Raw genomic sequence first — 15,603 nt, forward strand, 5'->3', positions numbered from 1 at the left:
AAATCCTAATTTCCCTAGGGTTGGACAGCGGTCGCTCCATGTAGAAATAATAAGAATTGAATAGTGGGCTCTCTCCTGTACTAAAAATACTCAAGTACGACAGCTAAACAAAATCGTCAGCATTTACTTTAAAACTGTGTTAAGGAGCACTCCGACTATTTAGATCCAATTTGTGAGTACGACTTTCTGGACGTAACCCACTCTAAACAGTCGCGACAGATAAATTTAATTTCTTGAGCGAAGAGTCGCTGAAAGTTGCCGGAAACTTTCAGCTCTCACGACACACGGAGACAATTCTACGGAATTGTTTTCCACAAAATTACACAGGAAGAGCACTGAGCGTCCCGCGGTACATTTTCATTATTCGCAACGAGATTAATGGCATTATCTTGTCGAAAAATGCGAGTACAGCAACGAAACAATTATGTAGACACGTAGAGCAACTTCCCCGTCGTCTCGGCCAACGGTCCGGAACAAAAATACCTATCTAAAGGGACCATCTCGAAAAAGAACATTGGACAAACGCCGCGGGAGCGTTTGATTTCTGAACTAGAAAATGAAATCCCATTTAGTTCCACGTATCGTCCCTTGGGCGATGCGATCGAAGCGACATTAATAAACGTACGGAGTAACGTATTTTTTCGAGGATTGTCACACAAGAGTTAATATATTCATAGAATGGACACTGCGGAGAGGCTCAGATTAGAGAAATCAAAAAAGGTAGATCGGATCTCGCGCGATATAGGGGCATGGGAGGGATGGAGAGGGGATGAAACAATTCATACTGAATGACGGAGTGAGCTCCCAGGGCGCGGCTCGTGTGAGTTTGTAGTCAGCAACTAACGTAACGTGAAATAAGGTTGGCTACATACGTAGTACATGCATTCTATGCATTTGTAAGCTAAACGCCGAGGCGTAAATAACAGTTTGAAGAGAGCCTTAATTGTATGTGAATGGAGCTTTTCAATGCTATTGATTGTAGAGTGAAGTGTTGTCAATTGAATTTGTATTGACGGTAAGCTTTATTAAAGTTGAAAATTGCTTGGTGATTGGAAATGGCTATTAATTACGTGGTTTTGTATGGAGATTTGATACAAGCAGATTTATTAAGACTGTACGATTTTATGTTTGATGATGAATACAAGTTTGCTTTAAATACCATTAAATTGAAAAAGATTTATGTTCGTTTAACAGTTTCTCTAAAAGATGATGGATTTTAATAACATAATCAGTCATGTATGTAATTATTCTGAATGAAATACATCCATGCTTATTTCATATCCAACCTGACTTAATTTATGAGCTTTTTTAAATACCTCGTATATTAACAGATTAACAGGCAAAGAGATTATGTTATAATATAAATATGTTTAATATTCTGTTTGCGAGATAAATGAAAGAATTTCGAGTAAATACCTATTGCATTAAATATCGGAAGGTATTTATTAACAAATAAATAATTTATCTGTATGTTTGAGGCAAAGATTCGTTCAATAATTTATTTATTTATTACAACCGCTGTTAATAACACAGTGTATACAAACTGGATATATTCTAATTTTAACTGACTTCAAAAAGGAAAAGAAGAATTTCAGTTTGACCTGCATGTATGTTTTTGCGCGATTATTTCGCGTTTCACTGAACAGCGGGAATTGACCCCGCTACACGTTACGCGGCAGCCGGTTGTCCAGCCACAGTGCCAAGCGTACAGTAATTCTTAGTAAGATCTGCCTTTACATGTACCAAAAATATATCGAGACGTAATGATCTAAGTTTAACAAAGCGCTTACAGCGCTTCAAAGCGCCACATTAAACGTCACTGTTAGCCACAACGCCTAGCGTCTAATATTTGCTTTAGCATCACGTTGCCTACGGGCATGGGGGAAAACTATGAGGGATATGTTTATTCCTCACCGGTAGAGGTGAATGATCACGTTTTATATGTGAACGGGATTGAAATGGGCGTCGGGACGTGCCGACGCACGCATTCAGATAAAAAATCCGCCATTTTTTTTACTCCTGTCACTCTAGCTCTAACCGGATTAAATTACGGCGAGTCTAGACGCCACCGCGGTATCAAATTGATACGGTCACCGGTGATAAGCTTTGGGTGATCAAATTATTTTTTAACGGTGACTTTTCAATTTTTAGTTTGACGTTTGTATGAAGTTCGGTACGTAACTAAGGCTTTTCGTAATTAATCTACGTTTTTTTTAAATTTATGGAATAGGGGGCAAACGAGCAGACGGGTCACCTGATGGTAAGCCATCAGCGCCGCCCATGGACACCCGCAACAGGAGTCACAGGTGAATACGTTTTCTTTGATAATCGTCTTAAACCAGACTAATCAGCCGGATGTATTGTCCTAGAACTTGTTTTCTAAAACAACACTAAATTACGTGCGACCCCACTAATCCTCTCCTTCCTCATTATAAATGCGATTACCGCTTAAAAAGGGGTTCATACACGCTCATCAATCATTGTTCGTTCGATGCTTGATACCAATTACCGAGCAGTGACGTCATAAAGTTCCCGCAAACGAGAAACTCGAGTAACAAAGAGAAATATTGCGATCAATTATTATCGAGTATTCATTATACAGTTGAACGAAATCGTGTCGATGCTGTCTCGTTTGCTTTATGATAGCACTTGCGATTCGATAATGCCGAGTTGCCGACTCGATGCTCGTTTGCGATCGGAAAAACAAGGAAGAAATGTGTCCTGTGTCCAACACTATGTCCATTATGAATTTAATGTTGGCAGAATGGTGGTTCGGTTTCGGAATTCGAATTTTGAACATGTTAATGGCCAGCTACAATTCGAACTAGATAGCGGACGTTTAATTTTGTGCTCCATCTTTGTTATTTCGCTTCAAATGTTTCATTAACCCCCTGTGTTAAGCTGTAAATGTTTTTGGTTTAATTGTAAAACCTTCCCATTCGGCGTACCAATAAAAATCCAATAACAAAAGCTATTTAAAACAAAGCGTGTCCCAATTTTTATTTGAAATGATTACATCGAGGTAATCAATTTATGACATCGTCGGATTTAATTTTATTGTACAGGAGCATTTCATTACCTCGCCCAATAGAGTTAATCGAAATGTGCATACGCCGTTCGGTCGCATATATCCGCATAGGCAATTTATGACAATAATCTGGACGTTACCGGTTATAACCGGTTTTGCGGGTCGAATAGAAGTGTATTGCGATTTAAACTGTATGAAATTTATTATATTGAACTGTACGGTGAAGCATTCATTTGCATAATTCTATTTGGTAGCTGAAAATGGCGAATAACTGTTATGCGGATGGGTAAAAATTGTGGATTTAAATTTTCAGTGCTTAATTGTAGCTCCGATACTTTTACGTGAATAAATTACCTTCAGATACAGATTTTAATTACTTTTCATTAAAAAAATTGATGATAAAATTTTCCAATACCTTCAACATTCAATTGCAAAGCACCACACAGCAAAATTTAAAACAAAACAAACAAAATTATTCAGAACTTATAAAAAAAAAATCAGTAATCAATAATCACAGCGCCACCACAGAAGAATCAACGGACCTGCAACAGAAGAATCAATGAATTTAAATTCAGAACAAACTTACGTGTCAAATATCGAATATAAATATTGCCAGTGTCATTAACAGTTGGCATTTGCGGCGCCAAAATTGGGGGTAACGGTGCTTCTTCAATTTCTTCTGTCACATATAATTCTGGCGGCTCGGTTTCTTCTTCGTCTGTTAAGAAGATTTCATATTTGGAACGCGAGCGGTTGTCGTATTTTTGTTTTTTATTTTATTTGATTTTTAAATAGGGTTGTGGCGTGTTTTGGTTACTTCTTAAGTTTAATAATAATTATGGTTGCAGCACAAAGACAGACTGAATGTCAGCAGCATTTCCCCACAGGAGGATACCATATGACATGATACTATGAAAATAATAATACTAATCGCGCTGTTTACATCGGTCAAATTTCTAATTTTTTTTGACACAGACATTATAAAATATAATTAATTTCTATGTTGTGTATATTTTAGGGTTTGTAAAAATACAAATAAATATTTTATAATGCCTGTGTGTACATTTTACCAGTTTTTAAAAATAGATTGACATATTTTTACAATCATACAGCTTGTAATTTTAAAACATAGGTCCAAATTGTTGCTGTCATGTAATTATGGAACACAGAACAATGGATTGCATTGATCAAAGTTTAATTATTTATCGTCCGAAAGATAAATAAATAAATAATTTACATTCCTAAATTAATTAAAGTTTGTAAATACAATGTAAAGTTTATATATTATGTAGGTTTTTATGAGTAGACAGGTAAAATTTGAATATGATATAAAAATAAATCGGTCGTATGGATGGCGAATGTAGAGCAAAATGGTTTTTGGTTTTGTTCACAGGTTAAGCAAAATGTGATTCACAATTTTGTAATTTTCTAAAATTTCTATGGCAAGAATAGGGATGATGATGGGGTATAAAAATCAAAAATCTAGATCAGTTAGGTAATGAAAAATATATGATTTCCGTAAGAAAATAAAAAATACGTGGCTAATAAAATTAAAAGAATCTACAAGACGGGCATTAAAATAAAAATAAGAAATCTACCCTGATTCGTATTAAAAAAATAACAACAGAATTTGCATTTACATGAGAATTCTAACACAATGGAGACTCCTAGATATTACGTTCTATTATGCATTATTGTTCTCGGGAATAATGCACAATATTATATTACGTCATAGCAAAAATCCAACACAGGATAATTGAAATGCAATCGGGTTTGTTTGACCCTAAAAGGTAATTTTGACCCAAGCTTTTAAATCAATAAAAACTAATATACACTTTATTCTAGATTCCTATAGGCTATAGGATATGGATCAAAGTTACCTAGTGGGTCAAAATAACCCAAACTTACCCGGTATTAAGTAGATTTTTTTGTGTTGAACATAAAAATATCGTCAGTGGGTAAGTAGTAGTGACCCTAAGTAAACATTTAGGGTAACCAAACATCACTAGCAGCAAATAACACACTCGCGTTACCCTGTTACCCTATTTTCACATCACTTTAGTATTTGGATGGGGTCAGTAATATTAGTAGATTAGGTATGTTATATTTTGTGTGTGGAATACTTTTTTTGTAGTGTTATTGGATCAGTCCGACTTAAGATGGATAGAAGTGTTTTTTTTTTTCAAATTCGCAATAGCTTATGTTTCTTGCTGTGGACTGCCGGTTACCGGGGTTCTGGTTCGAAAAGCAGGGGTAGGAACGGGGTGGTGTATAAGAGTCTAACATAAGCGCCCCTCTCTTCACTAAAGACTTAAAAAGTCATAGGATGATTTACTGCTCTCAAAAAAATTAAATATAAAAAATAAGCCTTGATAAACTGGCATTAGTCGCAAGCATAACATAGGCCGTTTTCAGTAATGTTAATTAAATTGTGTTATTTGGCATTCTATTCTGGTTGTCTACCCTAATTTATTATCCAATTAATTTTACAGGATATACAACAAAACATACGATGTACACATTTCGTAACCGACCAATCATAAGTCAAACCGACAAAATTAAGACATTCCAATTGCATCGGCAAGTAATCTAACGACGACAGCAACAAAGCGCCGACCTGGCAACACAACAATAAATCACCCATTGTTATAATCGAGAGAAAAAATACTCGCATCGATTCGATACTCGAGTATCGATGCAATAAATAAACATCGGAACAACATCGATTATTGAAAGATTTATATCTCAGTTCACTGACGTATATAGTTCTGCCATTATTCATATCGAGTTTCATTGTATGAAGACACGATAAAAATGGATAATGGGAGAACCCCTTTATGTTTCCATCTGGGGGGAATGGAAACGAGTTTCTTTAGAATTTTATAGTGCAAGCTGAGTAATGTATCGTGGGCAGAGAACTCGCGGGTAATATTAATGACGATACTGTTGTGTTCCTGTGGTGGACTATTCATTTAATTCAAATACAGTTTTGGATATGCAATTGTTATGTTTCATGTATGTAGTTTTATCTATCTGAAATGTGTCCATTTTGCTTAGCCGTGAGCAGTGAGGCATTCGTATCTAATAAAGACCACAGGCAGTCGTTTGATTGATCCGGAGTTGCAGACTACCTAGCGGGGCTCCGGCTTGAAGGGCAGAAGTAGGAACAGGGTGGTTTTTAGTCAGTAAGAGTCTGACACTCTCGCCTCGCTCAAGGCGGGAGAAGTCATTAAATGATTTTCCCTCTTAAAAAAAAAGACAGTCATTTAAAGAAGGTTGCTTCCAACCGGTCCAACCTATTCAATTGTTTTTATTCAATATTCGAATTGTCTTTATTCAATTGTTTACAAATTAATAAAAAGGACTCTACACAACGTAACACAAACACAAAAAAATACAGTCTAATATTTTTTTGCAGTCAACATTTCGATCTAGTATCGTTGATAGCGAACACAAACATTTCAGTGCTTGCAAAACAAACAAAACAAGGAATAGGAGGTCGAGTTTTGATCCCACATACATACATACATACAACTTGTAGTGGCCAATCGAGGCAAATTGATTACTACAGTGCTACCAAACAATAGCTAACCTATCTAGACGAACGCACATCAAGGTATACACCATCTCCAATCGATTTCAGACTTTATCATAAAATGATAGAGTGCAAAATCTTATAGGAATTTGAGTATATGAGTAGGTTGATGTGCTGTTGTCTGTGTTATAGTATACGTCAATATGCTGTGAACTGAGCAGTGAATACGTTATTGTTTGAGTCTGTTCTAGAAGGTTCTATGGTTGAGCGGTTAGAATTACGCATGTTGACAATTACATAGTTATATTTAGTACGGTTATGGAATTATTAAAGGGATCTGTGATTGTTGGTTATCTGTAAATCTTAACATATTTCCTCTTCATAAGTTACTAAAGAAAAACAAGCAACGGAACTCAAACAATGACAGTGTCATTATTTTTTTGCTCCACAATAAGATTTTCACTTGAGTCGTGGGTGCGTTTACAAGCATACAAGTTCACATAAACATGACGCCCAGACCCGAAACAATAATTTGTGGATCCCATAAAGAATTGCTCCGTGCGGGAATCGAACCATACACTTTGCGTGGCAGCCGGTTGTCCAGCCACCGCGAAAATCGTGCAGTCGATTATTATATTTAAACAAATGATTGAACAAGGAAATGTATCATATTTAGACGACCTTACATCTGTAACGTTATATTTAAAGGATAAACACAATACTATAGACTACAATAAACAATAAGCCCAACAAACAACACCCTTATAGATAGATAAAGAAAAACAAAGAAACAAAGTGAAGAAAAGACACTTCCTTACTGCCGTTAATTGGAGTCATCATGCTTGTTAACTTACACCCACTAATGCCTACGGACCGAGTATAACCAAACACTAATTAGTCAGCCATTCCCTTCCACTACCACAGTCCCAGATCTCGACAGCACGTCACTCAAGCCCGTAATTCCTACAAATGGCTCTAATGAATGCCAGTCAAGTCGCATAAAAAGGTACAAAAATAACAATAGACGAGAAACAATGGTAAGGCTCTCAAAGCCAGAATGTAAGGGAAAATGTTAAAAGACTTGTAATGCTGTTGTTGTTTTAAAACATCGTGTTTAGTATGTGATTACCCTTTCTTGTACTAGTATAGTTTTTATTTGATGTGTAGAGTGCAGGAAGGAGGGTAAAGGGTAATTTTGTTTGATACTAAGCACGTTTTGTAATCTACTTTTTTATGGCACAAGCCGGTAAACGAGCAGACGGATCACCTGATGGTAAGCAATGACCGACACCTATGGATATCTGAAACACCAGAGGCGTTGCAAGTGCGTTGGAGGTTAGGAATTTAAGGGTTGTTGGGGAAGCGGGGATTGGGAAGGTAATTGGGCCTCCGGTAAGCTCATTAACATAATGAAACACAATGCAAGCGTTGGTTCACGTTGGTTTTCTGGTTTCCTACTTGAAAAGTAAAAAAACTTTAAGGACACGTCTTTAGAATCTTTACAAATATAGGTACAAAACGTATTAAAGTTGTTTCAAAACTCGTACGCACCAAAAAGTTATCGTCCTAACATGAAATTAATACCATAATTGAATAAAACCATCTTCAACATTCCGATTCTTGGAAGGTTTTTCTCCCAGATATGTTTAGTGGAACTTCAAAGCCTCTCAAGTGAAATTCAGAGAATACATAATACTAGATACATAAAGACATTTTGATATGAACTTAACAGAAAACACAGGTGAATTTAAAGGGAAGTATGTAGAAAAACAGTTAAAAATTCCAACAAGCAGTGTAGATAAGAATCCGGCAATAGAAGCTGTGGTTGCTTTAGTCGTTAGCGTAAATAAATGGGATCGGCGCGGATTACGCGAGATTCAATCGGCTACGATTGCATAAAGATGTTGAGAAAATAGTGAAGCTAAGTGGCGAAGGGGACTTTTAGTTCGGTAAACAGTGAATTTGGTGTTATTTATTGGTTAGTTTACGTTTTTTATTGGGAAAGTGGACTGAGGAATAGCGTGTTTCAAAGCTACTGTTGAGTTTATATTCGTGACATATTTTACTCTATTTGAGAAGTATTTTTCTTTTGGTGAATAATCATCCAATGGCTTATCGTATCCGACTCTAATAGACAAAAACCACGTTCTTACTCCAAGCTCCGGTAAACCTGCTAGGTAGTCCGCAGCTCCGGATCAGGACCCCAGTAGGACTATTAGCCCTACTGGGGTCCTGATCTATCTCCTGATCTATATGAAAGAGCTATCAGATAGCTCTTTGAGGCGCGCATTGAATACGATGCACCATACGCACGGGTTGATGAGTAGCTGTCTTTTGTTTAAAAACGATTGATAGAACTAAGAACACAAAATCTATACACATAACAGATTACTATTTGAGTAAAACATCAAGAACAAGGAAATTATTTCTACAAATATAAAGTAAAAATTGCTCTGTTACCAACAAAGTTACGAAAAAACGAAAACATAACCCCAAACCCAATTAGTCCCAAACCATATTGGAACGACCTGAACTTAACTCTAACTAATCGAGGGATATAAAGCTATGATTACAACAGCGGTACACCGTCAGAGGAGCACGCGGTCCCGATATATCATGGTACGCGGGCGATACGCGAATAAATCGCTATTCTATCGCCTTGGGAATTTATCGTACATTCGGTTAATAGCAAGCATTAATATGAATCGCGCTCGCTCCCGCGAGGCTAATGTGCTATGCTCCGTTGCTTGTTTATGTAGACACGGCTTTAGAAAATTTTGGCTATTATGGCAAAAAAAATGTTTTGTGAAATTGTGAATAATTGGGGGCGGTGAAGGGATGGAATGCTGCGTGATAAGTGTGTGTACTTCAACGTATTTATTGGATGTGTTTGAAGTTTGTTTTAGGGCTTTTTTCCTTTATAATATAGAGAGACAAATCGTGAATGTTTTTCGATTTGTTTTATTGAGCATTAGTAAGATAGATATTAAAGAATAACTAATTGCCAAGGTGTATGCACACTGTAGGAATAACAAATCTAGTATAAAGTATTAAATTCTATATGAACAGTTTCATGTTCCTCGATCACAGAAGAGCTGTAATGTTGTAGGTTGCCTAAGAATGTTACATACATGTGGCGCGGCAGTTGCAATGCCATATTTGTAAAAAGTGTGCAAATTAGCTCAAAGAGAAAAATGCACATTTTGGCTTTCCTACTGAGCCCATTCGCTTATTTTTCGTATATTGTCCCACCAATGTGGTTTACGTTAAGTCATAAGAGGTTTCCCCATACGGTAGAATCAATACTTAAGGTCTCCACCCCAATATTTGCTTACATAGAAGCAGTCTATGTACACAATATTATTATACCAGAAACATTATCCGTAGCATACACAGTGACACCATACATTGCGGGTTACGATCATGTAGTGGTTATGCGCCAGCGTACAATAACAGACATGTACTAGGAAACAAGCGTTGCTGCAGCTATGCGTCACCCACACCGCTATGTACAGTATGTAGCCATTATTAAATTCCGCCTCAAACTGAACGATATTCCAAATATTTTAGTATTGTTTTAGATGGAATGTTCTAGATTTTTGTAATATTCTTCTTTGACAAACGTTTATCCCCGAAGGGGTAGGCAGAGGTGCACACTGCGGCATATAATGCCACTGTACAAAGTACACTCACTTTTCACCATTTGTGTTAGAAGTCCCATGTCATAGGTGGTGAGCCTTTTGCCATATACCGGGAACAATTCCAGACTCCGTGCTACCACTGAGAAACTTTCGAAAAGCCGAAAAAGCCCAGTCTTACTTTGCCTGACCCGAGAATCGACCACTCGACCAACGAGGCAGTCATTTTATCTAATAATACTTGAAATTATATTATTATCTATTAAATAAAAGTAGGACAAAATGTAATATTACCGTGTAGTATGTTTTCTTTACTGGGAATCGATCAGGGGATGTCATATTTAAGAAGTTATTTAATAGTGAGAACTTTTACTAACAATAACAGTAAATTACAAATAACCAATACATAACCCAGTCCAACCAACACAAACCATTTACTTAAAAGAATATCAAGCAACATTTTACTCGAGAACTTTACAAGAAAACTGTTCAGTCGATAAAAACATTATTTACATTGTAGCCCCGTATATCCTAGCTACCCTCAATGTTTCATATACTGAGATAGTATCATAAATCCGATCCATCGTCCCGCTTAATACAGTCTTCTTTGGGGACCATTAAACATCAACTATAGCTTCCATTCGACTCTCTTTTAATGTACCCTTATATGTCTATGTATGTATGTATATTAACAACCTCTTTTATTATATATAGTTTCAGATTGAGAGGTTTTTGAAGCGGTAAATGTGTTTTTGAGTGGCGGTTAGCGGCTTTTTTGAGTGTTTCTTGTTGCAGTATTTTAAGATGATGTGTTTAAATCTAACTTTACTGAGGGATAGATTGATACTATTCAGTCTTTGACTGCCAATAGACTTAACTTAGTTCAAAAAGAACCTATTCATGGTTTAATTGGAATAAATTATTGCAGTTGGATATATTAAGAAATTACTAGTTAAGTGTGTAATTCATCTTTTATCTTGGCCAGAAGAGATCCACTGCTGAGAATAGACTTCCCTCAGTGACTTCTAGATCTGCCGATCGTGAAATGGGTATTTGTATATTGCATATTCGACCACATCTTCGCTTTGCCGTTTTGGCAGTAATCGGGTGACCAAACGCAGAATTATCAACACTAAAAAAAGTGTTACGTTACGCGAAGTGTTTTACTATTATTTCGTTAAATATTTTCTACCTTTTATCCAATACATTTATATCACCAACAAAATTTTTAACGTCCGCACTCAAAAATCAACTCTATCCTTTACAAAACAGAACACACATTACACTATCCTTAAAAACTTGCACACACAAAGTGCAAGTTCCATTAACATGGTTCATTAGTACGGAGCGTTCAGAGTGCACTCCTAGTTTTATAGCGCATAAAATGCCATTCAGCTAGATGGAGTCGCATGCGCAACATCCGACTTTAATGTACTGTAAACACGACTCAATTTCCAACAATTTTGATTGCATTGTCTTTCGTGTGTTGTTGCTTTGTTATTGATATTGGACATGTGTTATGTTGTCTGTGTGTATGTGTCTAGATTTGAGTGTGAGGTAAGAATGTTGGTAATCATTATAAAGTCTGACATTCCGAGAAGGAGTAGGTAGTTCTTACAAGATAGATAATTGTATTATTTTCATTGTTTACAAAAAATACATTAATTATTATGTTATCGGCTTACTCACGTGTTGCTACTGAGTAGCAGTCAGCGCGTCATATGTCGCGGAATGATGCTCAGGAATATGAGCCTCTAGCATGACTTGAAACTAGTCGAGTTCCTCGTTAAACAGTTACGTGAGTAAGCCGATAACAATAATTAATTTAGTATGTCTCACGAATACGTTATAATAAAAATATACATGTAATGCAACAATTTGGAACCTGCAAAATTAATAAGACATCTTAATATTAATATACTAAAACTTATTTTACATAACAATGACTCCTTATAAATAAACTTAAAACTAGTTACATAGATTTTTTAGTACATGAACTGACGAAACTATGGCATACATTGAATTAATTGCACACACGGAGATAGGTAGAAAGAACGTAAAATAGAAATTATGTAATGGATAATCTTATTGAAAATACATCACACTAATATTATAAAGGTAAAATTTTGTTTGGATGTTTGTCCATCAATCACGCTGAAACTACTGAACAGGTTTTGGTGAATTTTGGTACACAGACATGGTATGAGCTGACTTAGGTGATAACATATTTTTTATCCCACAGGAACGCGGGCAAAGCTGTGGGTAAAAGTTAGTGTAATTAATGTAGGTTTGTCTTCAAAAAATCCTAATACGTAGGTACTGAAAGAGCAAAATTGAAAGTGATTTTCTTTTCGATTTAAAAACAAACAGAAAACCGATCTCAACAAAAACTCCCAACTTTTCACACACTACACATAAATAACAAACAAATCAAGTCTCACAAAAGCAAACACACTCCAAAATATAAGTTACGATTACCTACCAATACCGACCACAGACGTATTACGAATTCCGTCTCGGTAAAACGCGACAATTTTGACAATAAACCGTCGACGGAGCGAGCAGCGAGTGACTTATTCACGTATTCTTGTGACACGACAACTATAAGAACTTAGTGCCACTATAAAAACATAAAGTTACTTGTGGAGTCTACTAGGGTTTCAGTTTGTTTTGGTTACACACAGATGTTTGATAAAATGAAATGAATTTATTTTGTAAATAGGCTACAATAGAGCACTATTACTTGACAGTATATTATTCTTCCACAGAGATGCGAGTGAAGACGCTGGTAGAGCTTATTAAGATATAAAATGCTGAATACTCGAAATCGAACTTTAACCAAAATTATTATTGCTTTTTTATCGGATAGTGACCAAATATCACCTGTTTTGAACTTCACTGCTGAACATGGGCCTCCCTCAATGACTTCCAGATGGGCCGGTTGGAAGTGACCTGCATCCAGCGGTTCTGCTCTGCTATATAAATATTTTAGAATATCTTTTATAAAAGTTTTGTGTAGCTTTATGCTTCTGTTTCATATTATTATTATCTATTTCATAAAACTATACGTTTTATCTCATTCCACGACAAAACCATTCAACGACTACTTTTTTAAATCTAATCTGCGCCAGCAATCTCATTCGCGCTTTAGAATGTTCACGAGCATCTTAGTTGCACAATCCGGCGGTCCGTGTGTTCACAGCCGTATCCTAGCCGCCCATGAATACTCGTATATGTGCAAAATAAAGGCGCGACAAGATTTTCTGCTTACCATAAACAATATTACTTGAAAATACTGTGCACACAGCTACAGTGTGAGCCGTGCATTAGCGGAATTACCTTAGCATATACTTTTTATTTTTTTTCTCACGTTACGACGTGTAATTTTGTATGAAACATTAAAAATATTACAGAGGGAATACCGTTATGTGGTTTGGTAGCTGACGCGCGTCGGCGAGATGACGAGGACCGATGACTCGCGCGGTTTTATGGGGGAAACGGCCTTCGTAAGCTGGTTATACTTATGGCGTTACATCATTGTTGTAGTCAAAAGGAGATAATATTTGCTTATGAACAGGATTACTTACTTTTAGGAATTAGATCTTATTAATTGGAGTAGCCCGGTGCACTGTTCACTCAGTACGCTAACGCCGCATATTCATTTATACTACCGTACGCGAACGCCTACGCTAAACAAACGTTTAATTTGAAGGCGCTCTAAGACTAATAAATCAATAAAAAGAAAGCAACGCTGCTCATGATGAAGAGTCCCTCTGTGGTTCGAAATTAGTAGAGGTTTTCTCCATAATAATTAAAGAATAGACCGTGATTTTTAGTTAATTTACTATGTCTCACGATCGTTAAATATATTTCTTAAAATTTCAGTTCAATATTTGCCAAAAAAATATTTTTAAGTTAAAAATAAATAGGTATGTACAACATATATTTACCCTCACTCAACGTTCATATAACCAATTCATTGGAAATATACGCAACGCACACACGTAGCTAATGCACTGAATAAAAGTATAAGGCTGAGTTAAACAGAGCAAAATGTCCAAATAAATACGGGTCTACCTGTGAAATTAACATTTTCTTTTATTTTATTATCATGATGCTTTAAAATTAACGTAAAATCCTTATAAAGTTTGCAGAGTGCCTTATAAAAGCATTGCTTAATACGAGGCTGCTTTCAAAGGAGTTTTATATGGAATCTCTCGGTTAATGATGTGATATGATATGGTGTTTTAATACCTAGAGCATTTTCATGTAAGGCTAGTAATAGTAAAACGTAATTAAGTCCTAGACTCTTTCCTTATTATAGAAGAAAAAAACATTAAATAAATACGACCTCTAAGTATGGTATCACATACTTCTTGATTGGATACGTGCCGTATGGAATATCCAATGTGAGTCCACTATTTTATTAAGAATATAATAATTTTATTATTTCTAGCTCTTCTTAGCTTGGACCATGCTTCCGCTACCGGTCGGCTCCTATTTTTATATTTTTAAATATTATTTGATATTGCATTTAGAAAGTAGTATTTAAAAATGTAATTTTAGAAAAAAAATAAATAAATATATGGATGCTAATTAATTGCCTTTGTTGTTAATAAGACTCTTGGCATGGCTCGAAATTAGTCGAGTAATCTCGAACACTTACGTGAGTAAGCCGTATGACTAAATTAAATTAATAATTCAATAGGTTGATGTTTCTTTTGCAAAGTATACTATTTGTAGACTACTATCTAACAGATATATACAGTAAAATATAAAACCGAAGCCCAAAAATAACCCAAACGCAACACCTTAAACGATTCAATTCAAGAGTAAATAAGGTTCATTTTTGCGGCGAAAAAGAAAGGTTTGATCTCCGTCAATTACAAGCAGGTAAGGGGTGGGTCTATCTTCAAATATTGCTATGCATATTGCATGAGGGGCAATAAGGTGTCAAAGTTCGGAGCCTATTGGGAAAATAAGGCGTTACTGAGGCCTCTTCAAACATACATTTAAATGGTTCAGCAATAATGTTTAGAAGATGTTTATTATTTGTGGCTTTGTGGTTGGGGTCCTGTTTTTAGTAGATATAGTTTTAGATAATTAACTATAGGTATAAATCACAGTTTACTCACGTTAATTTCGAAGTCAAAGTAACAATTATTTATTTAAAATAGACCAGAAAGGTACTTTTAGACGTCAAAGCAAATACATATATTAAAACTGTCTGTCTGTTAGTCAGTCCGTTAATGGGCAAAAGCGCCCCTTCTTCGATAATTGATGCATTTGTTAATATTTTTATTTAATCTCAAAAATGGGTGAAATGAAGATTTATTGGATTTGTCCCCTAAGTAGCTTAGAAAAAAAAGTTCGTTTAGAAGACAAATCTGGGTCTCAGACTT

At 35.8% G+C, this 15,603-nt stretch overlaps 1 protein-coding gene across 6 annotated transcripts in view; it reads right to left on the bottom strand.

The window, feature by feature from the left end:
* Positions 1-15,603, bottom strand: part of LOC118272772 (tyrosine-protein phosphatase Lar) — a 407,994-nt gene that overhangs the window by 120,240 nt on the left and 272,151 nt on the right. For 5 of the 6 annotated variants that reach the window (XM_050707977.1, XM_050707974.1, XM_050707976.1 and 2 more), the window contains exon 4: positions 3,615-3,746. The exons of the other annotated variant lie outside the window; for it this stretch is intronic. In XM_050707977.1, coding sequence (XP_050563934.1) covers positions 3,615-3,746 — 132 coding nt within the window. The remainder of the gene's footprint in view (positions 1-3,614; positions 3,747-15,603) is intronic. 6 annotated transcript variants of the gene reach the window in all.

Source organism: Spodoptera frugiperda, chromosome 4 (assembly GCF_023101765.2).
Source record: "Spodoptera frugiperda isolate SF20-4 chromosome 4, AGI-APGP_CSIRO_Sfru_2.0, whole genome shotgun sequence".
NCBI lineage: Eukaryota > Metazoa > Arthropoda > Insecta > Lepidoptera > Noctuidae > Spodoptera > Spodoptera frugiperda.